The sequence below is a fragment of the Macrobrachium nipponense genome, chromosome 16, assembly GCF_015104395.2.
Source record: "Macrobrachium nipponense isolate FS-2020 chromosome 16, ASM1510439v2, whole genome shotgun sequence".
Classification (NCBI taxonomy): domain Eukaryota; kingdom Metazoa; phylum Arthropoda; class Malacostraca; order Decapoda; family Palaemonidae; genus Macrobrachium; species Macrobrachium nipponense.
Window position 1 is genome coordinate 2,996,800 of NC_087209.1, and position 18,327 is coordinate 3,015,126.

The following is an 18,327-nucleotide window of genomic DNA, read 5'->3' on the forward strand; positions in this document are numbered from 1 at the left end:
GTCTCGGACAAGGCAAGGCTCTCTCAGTTCTGGCCGGCTCGATCAAGCTACTTCCACCTCCTCTACTGCGACAGCGGCGTTTCTACGTGTCTTCGGACACCGTATTTGAATACTCCTTCGGTCCTCCTGAGAGGTTTCGACCTCGACGAGGACTGGAATGAGTCGGAGGACGGTATCGGCTCTCTCCTGTCAGGTGTCGATCAGCCCCACCCAGACGACGTTCACAGTGGCGGCAGACCCTTACCTACAGTGAGAGTTCATAACCCTCCGCGGGAAAAACGTTTTCTCTGACAATACGTTTTCCCAGACTCTGAGAGGCCATCGCCGCAAGGCGATGGCTGTTCCTACTCTTCTCCGACTGCTAGTTCCACTGGGAAGGCGAGCGAGTATCCAATTCCTCCCCCATTCCCTCTCTCCTTACGGTTACGAGGGAAAGGGGAGGGATCCTACAGAGATTTCTCTGTAGGATCCCACGTTCGGGACTGCGCTACCGGGGGGACCTTCGGGTCCTACCTGACGTAAGCCCCGGTCGTTGAGGAGGAATCCTGCCCCATTCTCGATTTCTACGGGAATCGAGAGGACCACCAGCCGATATCGTTTGGCGAATTCGGTGGGGGTTTCGCAGACTGCTTAGAATTCTACGGAATTTCTAACGCATTCAGTGTTCGAGTTTTACGATCTCCAAACACTTAGGCGAGACCACGGTCCAAAGTGAGCGAGACGAGAATCCCCGATGATACACGATAATCGGGAACCTCGCCTATGCTCGGAATTCCTGGAATTCTAGCATTGGGAAGAAGACTGCTGCTGAAGAAACTATCTCACAGTAGGCGACCAACCTGGACTAGAGAAGATCAGAACGGGAATATCCAGTTTGGCTTGAACTATCGTCTTAGTATTCTGTTCACCATGAAGCTTTCCTTCGAGGAAGACTTCTCTTCACTCTCTTTGATAGAGATCGAAGGTGGGTCGATCTCCAATCCTTATTTTGTTTTCTTGAAGGAAAGAATTTAGGATGGAGATCGTGTTCAGAATCCTACAAATATACTACGTATATAAACCTCGCGACATGATTACTACTAAGCAGTTGAATTGTCCGAGGGGTGTAGGCGCATATCCTAGGTGAAACTACGGATTGCGACTTATAAGAGAAGTATTCTAATTGAACTGCAAACCTCGGGGTGCCTGCAAACCTCCCAGGAGTTTTCAGTTTCAATTTTATATACTTATGGTTTTGTCACGACAACACCATTTCAACTGTTATATTTACCGAAATTCGTTTCGCCTAAATATAATTGCTCGAGCTATCTTTATGACTCGGTAGTTCTAGCCGAACGCATTCCTTCGTGGAATAATGGATTACCTGGCAACTCAGGATGACGATGGTCAGCGAGAGCTCAGGCTCAACTACTGCGTATTGAACTGCCTGATAGCAGCTCAGTATCAGCTGGGCCTCCGATATGCACGGTCATGTATGTCTCTCTCTGCCCTGCTTTGATTGACTACCGAAACCGTATCTCTGCCCAACAATCATGGACTTAGGTCTTCTGATTAACGGGGATTCTCGCAATAATGAAGGACCCATCTACTGCTGGTGACGCTAGATTCCATCGCCTTCGACATTGCGAGAATTTTCAACAGAGATATCTCTTGGACTCTTTCATCTTTCTGTTTACCGCACGGTAACAGAAGTCTGTACAAGTCTCCCGCTGCATCGCACTGCGTATAATGCGAATGATTTTGCAGACATCTGAGTTTGTCTTCAAAATATCTCGTATTCGTAGGTATACAATTGTTCATTGTTCAACCCGAATTACGAGATGTGTCAGAAGACATTGCCAACTCTCCGACCTGACAGCTCTACTTCCAAATGTTCAGCCCATGAGAAGCAGTTCTTCAGGCGGCTTTCCCCTGTGTTTTCATTACTGAAGAACGCCCCGCTTTCATTGCAACTACGACTTCTCACCGGACAGCAAATGAAATAGCGGTTAGCGTTTTCAGTCATTTGTAAGCACAGGTTATGAATCTTTGAGAATCCTTCTCTCGATTCGTCTGTGAAGACGTAGGTTGCATTCAATATCTACCTTCGTCTTCAACGGTACATAGGTGTGTTTCTCCTTAGCTGAGATTCAACAACCATGAGATGTTTACCTTCAGGGACCTCGGTCTCTAGAAGGCAATTGACTTTCGCCTGTTGGGCACATGCCTTAAGAGAATCATCACCTCGCTGTCCGGCATGGTGACAAACAAATACATTATTTGTTTGGTCTCTCGGCATAACCCTTTAAATTTAAAAGGCGAAGGTCACGTGACTTACTCGGATGCTTTGACAAACTTTGCCTCCTACCGAACGCAGTCAGTCGGCAGCTGTCAGAACGGCCGTGAGTCAGTTACGAACTACGCTGTTGACTTAGTTCGGTTGTTACAGAGCAATCATTACTTCGTTTAATAGCTTGTCACAGTACCCATACCATTGACACCCACCATGGAGTGTCGGTGTCCTATCCACTACCGAGAACTTCGCTGCATGGGGATAGGAGGATGCGAGAGACTTCGTTGCTAACGGACAGACCGGTATGGGTACTGGACATCACCGAAGTAGAGAAGAGGGATAGGTCATGCGACTATTTCCTTCTTTCCTCTGAGGAACTGCATGACTTCTCCTGCGAAGTCAAGCATCCAGGGGATGGGATCCGTGACGCTCGATTTCGTACCGAACTTCGTAGCGAAGACTCAGAACCCTTCGGTCCTGACGATTGGTTCGAAGTCGTTCACAATCCCCTCCTAATGGACTTCTTCACCGCCTTCGATGCGAAGGATGAGCTGCCTTGTCCGCAAGAACTTCTCCTTGGCGCAGGTACTGGAAGGCAGGGGTCTGGTCCAAACCAGACCACCATGCCCTTCCTTCTAACCTTCGGGGATATTTGACCCCAACAGGTCCTTGGATCTTTTTGCCTTGGGACCCGTGGTGGCTGCTCAACACGTTGTGTAGCGAACCCAGACCCTCGCAGGCTGAACACATCGAGTCCTGTGTGACCGTAAGAATGGATGGTGAATGAGAGTGTGACTGGCTCCTCTTCCCATCTTTTTCTTCCCCTCTACCTGTGGTTAGAGGGACACGGTCGTCACCCTGCTGGATAAGGACAAGATGCAGGTGAGCTACTTAACAGCCCCGCCCCATCCTATCCCTTTCACTAGGGATAGGAGCGTATATCCACACTTCCTCCAACAAGGGGGGGAGGAAGTGGATGCCAGCTTGAGACAACCCATACTTTATGTGCCTCTTGCAAACAGGAACAAGTTCTTGCTTGCTGGTACGAAGAGATACGCTTGCCTCTCTCTTAGTACTCGGCCCAGAGGTCTGACCATTGATCCTGCGGTGCACACCCCGATCAATCGGACAGAGGCTTGGATCCCTCCCTCGCTCTTACGACCAGGGAGGCATTCCAGGGATGGACGAACACCAGTCTGTTCATCAAAAGACTCAGATTCCTCCCACCAAGAAGTGAGTCTTCCTATTGTTAAAGGACCGAGGGTTTGTATTAACGTATCGGAAACAAATGACAATTTGGCGAAAATTGCATTTTTCCTAACTATACAAACCTGAGGTCCTTTTACATATAGTCCCTCCTCATGCCACCCCTCACTCTGCGGTATTTTGCATGGGCCAAAAGCAAAAGTGATTTGTTTACTCCCAGTCGCGCGGCGCGCGACGATCGGACAAGCAGTTAACTACCGTTCTCCCCTTGTTCGAAGCTTACGACCGTTCCAGCTGCCGCTAGCTACTTCCTATTGTAAAGGACCTCAGGTTTGTATAGTTAGGAAAAATGCAATTTTCGACAAATTGTCATATTCCTCCCACCAAGAAGTGAGTCTTCCTATTGTTAAAGGACCGAGGGTTTGTATTACGTATCGGAACAAATGACAATTTGTCGAAAATGCATTTTTCTATAAACTATACCAAACCTGAGTCCTTTACATATAGTCCCTCCTCATGCCACCCCTCACTCTGCGTATTTTGCATGGGCCAAAAGCAAAAGTGATTTGTTTACCTCCCAGTCGCGCGGCGCGCGACGATCGGACAAGCAGTTAACTACCGTTCTCCCCTTGTTCGAAGCTTACGACCGTTCCAGCTGCCGCTAGCTACTTCCTATTGTTAAAGGGACCTCAGGTTTGTATAGTTAGGAAAAATGCAATTTCGACAAATTGTCATTTTTTCAAAAAAATTACAGCGCGCGTACTTTTGAAGATTAAGAGTTAATTTTTGGCTCCTTTTTTGTCATTGCCTGAAGTTTAGAATGCAACCATCAGAAATGAAAAATAATATCATTATCATATGTAAATAATGCGATATATGGTAGCGAAAAAAAAAAAAAATTCATACATAATTGTATTCAAATCACGCTGTGCAGAAAACGGTCAAAGCTAACCAGTTACTTTTTTTTTGCGTTGTATTGTACACTAAATTGCGATCATTTTGATATATAAATATTGTAAAACAATAAAAGCAACACCGGAAAATATTATCACAAAATGATGTACGAATTCCGTAACGAGCGGACGTACAAAAACCCCCCTGTTATTTTCAAAAATTCACCGTAATTCCAAATAATGTTCTAGAGACTTCCAATTTGTTTCAAAATTAAGACAAATGATTGAATATTACGATACGTAAGAGTTTTTAGATAGAATTGCAGATTTCGACCATTTCGGACGAGTTAAATTTGACCGAATGTCGAAATTTTAATATATATATTTTTTTTATATGGACATATTTCAAAGATGGAAAAACTACAACCTTCAATTATTTTTTATTGTATTCTTCGTGAATTTGCGCACATTTTGATATATGAAACTCTATAAAAAGGCTAATATGAAAAGGAGCAAATATTAAGATAATGCCATGTACGTATTTCGGAGACTTGCGGCCGCGAATCGGCGCGCGGAGTGAAGGTAAATATATTTTTCAAAAATTCACCATAAATCACAATATTGTTTTTAGAGACTTCAAATTTGTTTCAAAATGAAGAAAAATGCAGAATATTACTAGGCCGTAAGAGTTAGCTTACAATTGCGTTTTTCAACTATTTCGGTAGTCAAATTTGACCGAACGTGGTTTTTTTTTTTTCTATTATCGTGATTTATATGCAAATATTTCGAAAAAAGAGAAAAGCTACAACCTTCAATAATTTTTTAGTTGTATTCATACATGAAATTACGCTCATTTTCATATATAAAACTTTATGTAACAGCTAATTTTAAATGGTGCAAACATTTCGACAATCGCACAAAAAAAATTCTGATTTTTTCGGGAAGTTACCGCGCGAACGTAATGTTTTTTTTTTTCATAAATTCACCATAAATCGAAATATTGTGCTAGAGACTTCCAAGTCGTTGCAAAATGAAGGTAAATGATTGAATATTACTAGAATATAAGAGTTTTAGCTTACAATTGCGTTTTTCGACCATTTCGGTAGAGTCAAAGTTGACCGAAAGTTGAAATTTTTGCACTTAACGTTATTTATATGAAAATATTTCAAAACTGATAAAAGCTACAACCATGGGTTGTTTTTTGTTGTATTGTGCATGAAATTGCGCACATTTCCATATATAAAACTTTATGTAACGGCAAATTTAAAAGGGTGCAAACATTAGGACAATCGCACGAAAAAATTTATCGGAAGAGTTATCGCACGAACGTAAGGAAAAAGTTTTTTCATAAATTCACCATAAATCGAAATATTGTGCTAGAGACGTCCAATTTGTTGCAAAATGAAGGCAAATGATTGAATATTACTATAATGTAAGAGTTTTAGCTTCTACGATTGCGTTTCATCGACCATTTCTGTAAGAGTGCAAAGTTGACCGAAATGGTTGAAATTTTTGCACTTATCGTTATTTGTATGAAAATATTTCAAAAACTGATAAAAGCTACAATCATGAGTATTTTTAGTTGTATTGTGCATGAAATTGCGCACATTTTTCATATATAATACTTCATGTAAAGGATAATTTAAAATGGTGCAATAATTATGTCAAAGTGACGAAATAATTTCCGAGATGTGTCACTGATACTTTTTAGTGCGATAAGAAAGAAATTCGCGCTTGCGCGCCTGCGTAGCGATTGTAAACAAAACAACGCCTTGATCCGTGAACTCCCAGCATCCCCAAGGCGCGTGATACAAAAGTTTTCGGCTGGTAGGGCCTATAAGTATTTTTCCGCGAATTTAAAAAAACTTTTTTGAAGCCGACGTATGATACGTCCAATCGGCATACGGGAGACATTTTGACTCGACGTTTAATACGTCCAATCGGCGTAAGAGGGTTAAAGGATTCTAATGCAGCAGAACATTATATTATTTAATGCACTCATACTTACGAAAGCATGGCTTATTAGAGTACATACTTAGTGAGAAGAGAGATGTAATAGAGATTCACTTCAAGACTACGGTATGGTTAAGTCTTTCAAGAAAGGACACAACCGTATTTAGAATCTGATATTGCGCAGAAGTTGTATGAATCGGATGGGAAACATTCTTTTAGTGGGAAATGGTTTCCCTGAATGGATTATACTACGTATATAAAAGTTTTTCATAATAAGAACAGAATTAACATATGAAAGGATCTCGGGTACCATAAAGACACAGATGTTCTGACACATAACATAAAGATAATTAGTAGGAGGCGCCAGCCTGGTGCAATAAGCCAAGAGCACCATCCAAAATATTTCTCGTTTGAGCGAGTTATTAAATAAAAGCAATGCAAGAATTTGCGAGTCCGTGAGAACCTCGATCAACAATAATAACTGTTAAAGTATGTCTAACATTTATTGCAAAGAGTTGTGAGAACCTCCGAGAAGTCTTCTTCATAGATCTCTTAGCAAGGTAGAAGACGAACAGTCTTCCCGTAGACTGCTTCCTTTTCCTCGAACCATGCCATAAGGAATCATAAGCGCCAGCCAGACGCCTGGCTCCAACTAGAAAATAATTAGTTAATAGAGCAAATTATGCTTTCCTACATAGAGCTGGGAAGTTACTCAGTCCCTCGCACTGGAGTAGTCCTTCTCGTTCAGAAAAAACAAAAAAAGGGGGGGGGGATACGGGGGGGGGAGAAGAATTAACCGAGGAAAGAATAATTCCCCTTCCGATATACTCGAATTAGAGGAAAATTGAGAAGAAACATCCAACTATGGAAGTTCTGTAGAATTATAGGATTCTTACAGCACCTCTTCTTATTTTGATATCGAGTTTTTTGCCACGGTTGCAAGTAATGGGCCATAAAGGTCCACCAGGCTTACCAGGCGAGGCAGCCAGGCGCGAAGCACCAACCAGGCCCGAGGCGCCAGCCAGACGCGAGGCACCAACCAGGCGCAAGACATCAGGATCTCCAATTTCTCAGTATTTGGAAGACTTTCCAAGAGTTTCCTCTTTGAGAACTGACACAAGATCAGTTTTTTCCTGACAGGGACACAAGTTGTCGCACTGGCGGCCGTGCCCCTTGTCAGGATTAACTGAAATTGCAGAAGTCTCTAACAAGAACAGACTTCTCATGTCAGGTAATATAGTGGTCGCGCTTTGGTGAAGCGCACTTCTTTCCTGGCAAGGAGGAGTTGGTTTTGGGAGAAAACTTTTCTTTGACCAGAATCAACCACTTCTTACTGACAAATTATTCATTCTAGATATTGCCACAGGCGAACGTAGTACGTGTCAGGATAAGTGGGTTCTTCTGCTTTAAAGACCTTTACATGGTGAAGAGAACCGATATCTTTAGAGGTCTCTCGCTTTCCTCAACCTTATGAGACAAGTGATAGAAAATATATCGGACTCATAAGTTAATCTGGGTGCAGGTTTTAGAAAGACCTTGGCAACCCCTTTTTTATTGCACGTTTCGGCTAGTCTCTTGAACCATGCAGCTCCTCTTTCTCCTCTTTTATTAACAGGATGTTATATTATCCTACTCCTATGTAAACATATAACAAGGGAGACCTTGTAATGTTTTGGTACTGGAAAAGACTCGTAGGAGCTCTCAGTATTGGGTGAGAGGCTCTTTCTAGTATTTGAACCGTACATTACGGCCTGATGTCCTAGGATAGGAATCTTGAATGATTCTCCTCGATCCTGGATCATTTATTAGGAGAATAGGATAATAATAATTTGTTGTTTTGCAGAATAACGATGATAGAATTTTCCATTCTCTCGTTGCCCAGGCACGAGGACGGGAAGAAAGATATAAGAGAGAGGTAGCAAATAGTATACGCCATCTTTATTTTATAGAAAGGGGAATAAAATTTAGTCTTTTTCCCCTAAAATATAAACTCTTTACAGAATGTAAGACAAAGGGCGTCAAAGAAAGAGAGGATAATACGTTATGCCTCATTTTAGACTTAGAGAGGTTGGATTCACAGAGGTCACGTTCTTCTCACAGCAGGTTTTGGAAGTCTTTTCCAAGACAGTCTGAATATTCTTTCAGCATCTATTTTAAATGGACCTTAACAACCTCTCCACTCTGAGTCTGTCTGCGTGCAGACTGACCAGAAGTGGACATGAATGAGAGGATGTTTCAAGGTAAATGACAGTAGTCATGGATAAGATATATAATTACTGCAGATCGTGCTAGAGGGAATGAGGAAACTGTCCTCTTCCGATACCTCTGTGAACCACATAGCGGTTTTTTCTTCCCTTTCAGAGGGAAGAATCACCTTTGTATATATCTGCTATCAAAGAATGCAGTAAAAGGCTATACTCTGTCTCTATAAAGGGAATTAGAGATAGCAGAGCATTAAGATCTTCGGGATCTTATACAATACCTCTATACGACAAGACTAGGAGATCTTATAATTACAATGGGATCCTATTTGGGCCTCAGATTCCGTGTTCTGACAAGATGGAACTGCTCCTCATCAATGTTTCTCTTGGTACTACTACCGACCAAAAGGACGAGTGAAAATTTTGAGCTTGGAATCTGGAATGGAAACTCTAGAAAAGAAACTCTAGAAAGACTCGGCAATGGATTCCTGCCAGCATGGTATGTTTGGCAAAAGAACTAAAACCTTTTATTCCTGGATCAACGCTTTCAGATAAAGGATTCGTTGTCCAGGCAATGTATTTACGTTGTCATCTACAAAAGAAGATAAGGTTTAAATGTTTGCTGACAGAGTCTTTGGAATACGATGAGGGCTCAAAACTACTTCCCAGAAGGTTCGAAGAGATATATTTAAAGAGCTAAAAATCAGGAATCCTCCCAATTTCAGCTCAGAGTCTCCTTAGACTTCCAGGCTCTTTCCCTGCCTTCGTGCAAGGAAAGGGAAGATTTTGCAACGAGAGAACTCATCAACATGTAGGAAGAGTGCTCGTTAGCAACGGAAGTATCAAGTATGATCCTCCTCGGAGGAAGACTGGTCTCTCGGACTATTAGATTTCCTATCGTCTACTGGATGTAGCTGACTAAAATTACCTCCCCTTGTTGCAGAATTTCTTCCACCCTTTTCCATTCTCCTGATAAACAATTGTGGATGTTCAGACTTTCGGACAATGTAGCTCCAATCAGGCGCCAAATGCCAAACAGGCGTAAAGACGCCAGAGCAAGACAGTCCAAATAAACACTGTTATTGTCTGATGAGGAGAAGGAGTAGGACCCAATCTGGCGCAGATGCGCTAGAGGCGATAAATCAGGCAAATAAAGTGTCCGAGGTGGACATCGCCAGTTTTCATCGAGACTCTTAACAAGCTCGAATCTCCAGCAAGTGGGGAGAAGTCAGCCAGGCGCCAGGCGCGAGGAACCAGCCAGGCGCAAGGCGCCAGCCAGGCGCGAGTGAGGCGCCAGGCAGGCGCGAGGCGCCAGACTGGCGCGAGGCACCAGCCAGGCGCTAGGCGCCAGGCAGGCGCAAGCCAGGCTCTGGGCTTCATCCAGAAGAGATCTATTTCAAAGAAAGCCCTGGTCTTCTTTGGAACAGTGGAATCTCTAAAGCACTTCTTGAGTAACTTGATGATTCCTTCAAACAGCTAAGAATTAAAAGCGCTTGAAGTGCGAGCTTTTAACAATTCTTGTTCTTTCCATAACAATATGTCGTGAGAGACATATTAGCTGTAATAACGGGAGATGCAACTCTGTGTTGACTTCTCTATGCACGAAGGAGATCAAGTGGGCCTATGGGAGATCCTTCTCTCTTTGTTATACGTGTCCACAGATGCGTTGCTGGGATAGGGAGCCGACACTGATCCTTAAACATGAGTAATTAAAAAAATTTTATTTTAACATAAGTGTATTATTTTCGGTGGGTTATTTGAAATGAGTTTGGGGATAGCTCTTTTCAAATTAAGCACAAAAACCCTCGTGTTAGGATTCAGGTGATCGGGATCGGTGTTGTGCTCCTTAAATTATGCCAATAGGCATTGGTGTATTGTCATGTAAGTGGATAAGACCCCATTGACAAATGACCACTAGATTCTGTCAAGTAAGTGGATAAGACCCCATTGACAGATCTACAAGAACTCTTAGCCATAGGTCACATCCTCGCTGAGGCTCTTGAGACGAAGCAGACTACTAGCAATAGCTAGGAAGTCGACCCTTCGTCTAAACACATAGGAACCAAGGTTTTATTTATTTATTACCTACAACGTATGTTGTTTAACTGTCTATTCAGTAATAGCTGTCTTTTACCCTCCACCAATGGTGTGAATCAGCTATGTATATATCTGACAGGTAAGTTGAATGTATAAAAATTATATTGTTATGATACAATAAAGTTTTATACATACTTACCTGGCAGATATATACAATTAAATGGCCCACCCAGCCTCCCCTCAGGAGACAGCTGGAAGAAAAAATATGAATTAGGAAACGGGTATGGTTCCTATTCCCGCCACCCAGCGGTGGGGGGGTAGATCACCTGACCTACCTGCCGTGTGTGCCGCGAAATTCGAATTTCTGTCGGGACGACGGAGTAATAGCTATGTATATATCTGCCAGGTAAGTATGTATAAAACTTTATTGTATCATAACAATATCATATTTTCATTTATTATTGTTGATGCAAACCTATTGTGTATCTATTTTTCTCATTGTGCTTACACCCCAGTGTCTTAAGTACATGTACTGTTGTAGGTTTTTGCTTTTTCATTAGGTAAAAACTAAATATCCTTATTCTCCAAGTGGAGCATATTTTTATACCGGTCTCTATTCCTGCCTTCCTGGTTTTCAGTAACAGTTTTTCTTGCTCATGAAACATTTTGAGTAGAAACAAACAGATATAAACCATTGAAATTTCAAATGCATGGTAAAATGGATGTAATTTTTCCTTTTCTGTAACCTTTTGATGGCTGAAGTGTGTATTGAAAATTTCAAATTCAAGTCATGGACATCATTAGTGCAAGGTTTTAAGTGTTGCTGGGTCACATATGTTTGATAATTATACATCGCATACCTAAGTGTTTAGGAAAATGCTCAGTGGTAGTTTATTTACATAGCTCTATTAAATCTAACTTATAGAAAATGGGTAAAGTTGTAACTGCCAATTAAGGTAATTGATTTAATTACAGGTGCTGTAAGTACGTAATGTGAACCAGTCACTGTTGTGAAAATACGTCAGGAAAATGAAGCCAAACTTTCGTTGGAAGGAGCCCAGAGGACAAGGCAAGACATCATTCAGAGCTGGACATCAGGACAGTGTTAACTCAATGAAAAAGGTCAAAGCATGTGAAAAAACGGGCCTGGGGCCAGTCTCCACAGTGGACTCAGGAGAAGAACTTGTAAAGAATGAAGTCCTATCTGAAAATGGCGAGACAAACAATTTGAAATGTTTTGTGAGTGACTCTACTTTGTCGAAAATAAGAACTAGAAGAAACAGATTTCTTGCTAGATTTAGAGTTTGTTGGAAGCCTGAGTGGCATATTAGTCTTGGTTTAATGTTGCTAGTCTTTATTTTAAGTAAATCCACTACTGTAGCTTTTGGAGGAAGTAGTGATTTTGCCCAGAACATAAATGATGATGGGGATCCGTTTGAGTCCATTACTTATGATGATGGAGATGCTGTACAGTTTGTAGGGAGAAGGCTAAGCAGTATAATGGATATGGATGTTGCAACTGCAACAGAGCCAAATTTAGACAGTGTATCAGGAAGCCAAGAGGAAACTGTGGAAAAATCTTCTGAGGTGCCTCCTTGTGCTACAAATGAAAAGAGGCAGAGGGTGAAGATCCAGTATACCTCAAGCATTGTTGAAAATGGTGAGTATGGTATATTCACAGCATAATTCTGATTATTTGTCCTTCAAAGTTTTTTAATAAATTGTGGTTATAAAGTTAAAAATCTTGTATAATTTGAATGTAAGCTTAGGACAAATTTGGTAATTAAAATGATGGTATCAGAAGTAATTTGTTAAAGGAAGAAAGAATAGAAAAGCCATGAAATAATGGTAATTCTCTCTCTCTCTCTCTCTCTCTCTCTCTCTCTCTCTCTCTCTCTCTCTCTCTCTCTCTCTCCTTCTTCTTCTTCTTCTTCTTTTCTTCTTCTTCTTCTTCCTGCTAATTGGAGCTATTCCTAGGACAACTGCCCTCACTATTGTGTTACCAAATTGCTAAATCCATTTGAGGCTGTATTTAAGAAGTTAATGATATTATAACTATCACTGCCTGACATTTTCTTATGGTTTGTGCTTGTCTGTTTACAAGCAGAAGCTACATTACATTGACACTGCCAATTCTACATTTTTACACATGCAACTTACCCGGCAGATATATACTTAGCTTATGTCTCTGACGTCCGACAGAATTCAAAACTCGCGGCACACGCTACAGGTAGGTCAGGTGATCACCCCCTACCGCCGCTGGGTGGCGGTAATAGGAATCATTCCCGTTTTCTGACAGAATTTTTCTGTCGCCGGTGCTGACAACAACTTTGTTGGTAGCTCCTGCTTAGAATTTCTTGCTTGCTTCGCCGAGGATTATTTGGGAAGTATTTGATCTTTGGTTGTTGGCATACGCTGTTTTTTGGATTAGTTGGTTAATATGTCCGATTTAACACCTGGAACTCTGTTTAGAGTATGTGTAAATGAGGGATGCAAGGTGAGGTTGCCTAAGGCTACTTTGGATCCTCACACTGTTTGTGTAAAATGTAGGGGAAGGGATTGTTCGGTTAAGGATACATGTGATGTATGCGAGAGCTTACCTGAAGTACAATGGAAAGAACTTACTACATATGTGAAAAAAATAGAAAAGGATAGGATTAGAAAAGCTTCAGCTAGAAGTTCAAGTAGATCCTGTTCTGCGGAACAGGATAGTATTTCTAACCCTGCAGTAGCTTCGCCATCTTCCTTTTTGGTTTCAGCTCCTTCCCCCCGCAGCGAACCCGCAGATGTGTCTGCCGAGAGAGCCGCTGTGGAAGCGTCAATCCGCGATTTGCAACAGCAATTGCGAGATATAGACCAAGGGAGGAGGAATGTCGAAAGCCGCAAGGGGGATGTAGAGTATCCCCAACGGTCAGGCGTCCCTTCAGCAGATCCTGTAGGCTCGTCCCAGGCTGCTGTAGAGAGCTATAGGAAAAGCCTCTTAAGGAAGTGTTTTTCCGACTCAGATTCGTCCTCTCCTAAACGAGGATGGAGCTCATCTTCCAAATCGCGCCCTCTCAAGAGAGCCTGGAAACCTTCAGGAGAAGGCGCTCTTGACTCCAGCCCGGAGCCTTTTCCGGAGTATTCTCCTGCGCCTAAGAAGGCTATGAAGTCTCCGCAATCTTCACCAGAAGGGATTCGGTCCTCCACTAAGAAATTCCTGTTGGACCTTCAAGTGAATCTCTCTTCTTTAGTAGGCTCTCTTTCAACTAGTAGGCGCAAGGAGCCTTCTCGCAGGAAGGACGCCTCTCTTCCAGTTAAGAGTTCTGTTAGGAGACCTTCTCCTAGTAGGAAGGAGGAGTATAATAGGCGATCTTCTCCAGTAAGAACCTATTCTCCCCCGAGAGTAGACGACTCCTTTGATACTTCGTCTAGACAGGGAAGATGGTATTCCCCGCGCAGAAGCTCTGATGCTAAGAGTCATAGCACAAAGCGCCAAGAAGTAGGCTCTAGATCCTCTCCTTGTAGGAGTAAGGAGAAAGTCCTCTTGCGAGAAGGTAGTGATGGGTTCGTATCTGTCGAACGATCTCCTAGGAGTAGGATCTCCTCTTCAAGTGGAAGGAAGGAACGAGAGAGGGAACGCTCTGCTCAGAGGGGTAGAAGCGAGAAAGGCTCTCCTTCGAAGGATGATTTTTCTAGAAGGCGCCAACGTTCGATAGGACTCCTGGATGATAGAAGCCCTTTAAGTTACTCGAGAGCTCATGGTAGGCTTTCCTCAAGGGAGTCAAGCGCCTCTCCTAGCAGGTTCCAAGATTCTAGGAAGAACCTAAACATGGGTTCGCGCCCTACTCCTGGAAGAGTATCTAGAGTGGACGCTTACCGATCTCCTAGCAGGCGTCAAGAGCCTGAAAGGAGCCTAATCTTGGATTCGCGCCCTACTCCTGTAAGACGATCAAGAGTAGGCGCAAGCTCCTCTCCTCAAAGGCAGCAAGAGCCTAAGACGAGCCTTGCCAGGGATTTGCGCCCTACTCCTGGAAGAAGATCAGGAGTAGGCTCTTACGCCTCTCCTCGTAAGATTCAGGAGCCTGAAAGGAGCCTCTTGTCAGATGCGCGCCCTACTCCTGGGAGTCACAGAAGAGTAGCGCAGCGCCTCACCTCACAGGCGCCAAGAGCCTGAAAGGATCCTGAGCTTTGGATTCGCGCCCCCCAAGCTCATAGTAGGCGCTCGAGAGTAGAAACGAGTGTTTCTCCGGATAGGCGCCAAGAGCCTGAGAAGGTAGGCTCTAGATCCTCCCCTATCAGGTATCAAGAACCCAGGGAGCGGCAAAAAGCGGAGGTTTTTTCTTTACCGAGGAAACATATCTCGGGTATTGAACTGGCGGCTTCATCTGACGAACCCTTAAAGGATAAGAGTCGCATACCTGCCAGGACTTCTTCACCTAAGAAGTCTCCCTCTCCGAATGTAACCTTGGAGGAAGTTTCGGAGGAGGAAGAAACGAAAGAAGTAGGAATCTGATTATAAGAGACTGTCTGCATTACTACTTCAGGAGTTTGGGGACTCGCTGTGTTCGGCTGATCCTCCTTCTCCAGGATCTCTGCTATCGAGTACTAAGTTGGCAAAATCCCCCTCTTTTGTCAAGATGCGGCCAACTCTCTCTATGAGGAAGGCCATTAAGAATCTGGAGAACTGGCTCCTGGTTAAGAAGGAGGCAGGTAAGACTGTGTTTTTGTGTCCTCCGTCTAGATTGACAGGTAAGCCGGGTGTCTGGTACGACACGAAGGAACCCATGGGGTTAGGCCTTCCGGCTTCTGCAAACGCGGATTTTTCTGCTCTGGTGGACTCATCTAGAAGACGCTCTCTACTATCAGCTAAAGCGTCTTGGGGAATGTGCGAAATGGACCATTTGCTCAAGGGTCTATTTCGCACATTAGAAGTCTTCAACTTCATGGATTGGGCCTTAGGAGCTCTAGCAAAAAGAGCGCAGGATCCGGAGTTTGTGACGATGGAGGTGTTATCAAGTGTCCTTTCGTGCCTGGACAAGGCAGTCATGGATGGATCCACAGAAGTAGCCTCTCTCTTTGGAGCAGGAGTGCTCAAAAAGAGATCAGTCTACAGCTCGTTTCTCTCCAAGTCTGTTTCTCCCTTGCAGAGAGCCTCTTTGCTTTTTTCCCCACTCTCGGAATACCTTTTTCCTCAGGAGACAGTGAGGGACATTTCTAGGTCACTGTCGGAGGAGGCTACGCAAGATCTTCTTGCTCAGTCCGCCAAGAGGCTTAAACCTGCTGTGCCGATGGCTAAGAGAGAGGGAGCAACGAATAAAGTGTCCTTCCAACAGCCCTTTCGAGGAAGAACAACCTCGAGACCCGCACCTAAGAGTAGAAGGCCGTTTAAGAGAGGACGATCTTCTCGAAGACCATTCTCAAAGCCGCAGTGAGACAGGAGTCCTCCAGACTCCAGTAGGAGCCAGACTTTTGAGGTTCGCGAAAGTCAAGGCTCAGAGAGGGGCGGACAACTGGTCCCTCTCGATCCTCGAGAGAGGATACCTGATCCCCTTCAGGGAAAAACCTCCCTTAACCACCACTCCAAGGGAGTTAGCGGCAAGATACAGAGATCCTTTAAAGAACCAAGCACTGTTACATCTGGTGCAACAGATGTTAGAAAAGAAGGCTATAGAAAAGGTATTAGACATTTAATCTCCAGGCTTTTACAATCGCCTCTTTCTGGTACCAAAAGCCTCGGGGGAGTGGAGACCAGTTCTGGACGTAAGCGCTCTGAATCACTTTGTGATCAAAACAACATTCACAATGGAGATGACGTCTTCAGTCCTTTCAGCGCTAAGACAAGGGGATTGGATGGTGTCCTTGGACCTACAAGATGCCTACTTTCATGTACCCATCCATCCCTCTTCCAGAAGGTATCTAAGATTTATGATACAGGGCCAAGATTTCAGTTTCGCGCCCTTTGTTTCGGTCTTTCCACAGCTCCCCAAGTTTTCACGGGATTGATGAAAAACGTAGCACATTGGCTACATTTAAAAGGAATAAGGATATCTCTGTATCTCGACGATTGGCTGATTCGCTCGCAATCCAGGGATCAGTGTCTGGAGGACCTAAGGTCGACGTTGGACCTGAATCAGTCCCTGGGACTGTTAGTGAACCTCAGGAAATCCCAGATGGATCCCCAGCAAAGCATTGTCTCTCTGGGGATTCTGATGGATTCTCGGGGTTTTCAAGTGTTTCCGTCCATAGAAAGACAGGAACGGTGCATTCTAAAAGTGAAGACCTTCCTAGAGAAAGAACAATGTTCCGCGAGGGAATGGATGAGTCTTCTGGGGACCCTCTCCTCGTTGGAACAGTTCGTTTCTCTAGGGAGGCTTCACATAAGACCTCTTCAATTCTTCTTGAAGGAGAATTGGGACCAGAAGAATCAGGATCTGTGGGAATCTTTTCCTCTGTCCAGAGGTATAAAGGAAAACCTCAGCTGGTGGTTAGAACCAGGCAGACTGAACGAGGGTCTATCGCTGCAGTTACCGAACCCCTCCCTAGTGTTGTTTACAGACGCTTCGGAGACGGGATGGGGAGCGACGTTGGGCCCGAGAGAAGTGTCAGGCACCTGGAGTGGGGAACAGGTGTCCTGGCACATCAACGAGAAAGAGTTAGTGGCAGTGCATCTAGCTCTCAGACAGTGGGAATCCCAAGTCGCGAACTCAGTGTTGCAGGTAAATTCAGACAACACGACAGCTCTAGCCTACATAAGAAAACAGGGGGGGACTCATTCCCTCTCACTGTACAAGAAGGCAAAAGAGCTTCTTCTATGGTCAAAGGAGCGGAACATCACGCTCTTAACGAGGTTTATCCAAGGCGAGAAGAACGTCAGAGCAGACTTGTTGAGCAGGAAAGATCAAGTCATTTCCACGGAGTGGACCCTGCACTCAGAGGTCTGCAATCAGATTTGGAACCTATGGGGAAGGTCAAACATAGACCTGTTTGCAACGCATTGGAATGCCAGGCTGGAGAACTACTGCTCTCCGATTTCGGATCCGAGGGCAGTAGCAATAGACGGCCTCCTCCTAAATTGGGAAGGAATAGACGGCTACGCTTTTCCTCCTTTCAAGATCATAGGAAACGTCATAAGGAAGTTTGTTTTGACGAAAGGAGCGAAATTGACCCTAATCGCCCCATTTTGGCCAGCTCAAGAGTGGTTCACAGAGGTACTGGAATGGATGATAGATTTTCCGAGGTACCTTCCTTTACGGAACGATCTTCTCAGACAGCCCCACTTCGACAGATACCACAAAAACCTCCCCGCGCTCGGTCTGACTGCCTTCAGACTGTCGAAGGACTCATCAGAAGCGAAGGGGTTTTCACGCGCGGCTGCAAAGGCAATTGCAAGAGCCAGGAGACCTTCAACTATACGCGTGTACCAGTCGAAGTGGGAAGTGTTCCGAAGGTGGGCCAGGAATCAGAATGTATCCTCTTCCAGTACCTCTGTGACGGAAATAGCAGATTTCCTGTTGTATTTGAGACAAAAATGTAACCTTGCAGTCTCGACTATAAAAGGTTATAAAAGTACGCTTTCCTTGGTGTTCAGACATACAGGACTAAACATCACGGATGATAAAGATCTACACGATTTGATTAAATCATTCGAAACTTCGAAGTCCAAGACAGCCAGACCACCCAGCTGGAACCTGGATGTGGTGCTAAGGTTTCTCATGTCAGATAAATTTGAACCTCCCAATAACTCATCGTTTAGGGACTTGACGGAAATCTATTTTCCTCTTTG

At 43.9% G+C, this 18,327-nt stretch overlaps 1 protein-coding gene across 4 annotated transcripts in view; it reads left to right on the forward strand.

The window, feature by feature from the left end:
* LOC135195521 (membrane-bound transcription factor site-1 protease-like) overlaps positions 1 to 18,327 on the forward strand; it is a 169,844-nt gene that overhangs the window by 129,367 nt on the left and 22,150 nt on the right. For all 4 annotated transcript variants that reach the window (XR_010310156.1, XM_064221760.1, XM_064221759.1 and 1 more), the window contains exon 2: positions 11,538 to 12,222. Coding sequence is in view for 3 of the 4 variants with exons in the window: in XM_064221760.1 (XP_064077830.1) it covers positions 11,592 to 12,222 (631 nt within the window). In the remaining variant the exon portion in view is untranslated. The remainder of the gene's footprint in view (positions 1 to 11,537; positions 12,223 to 18,327) is intronic.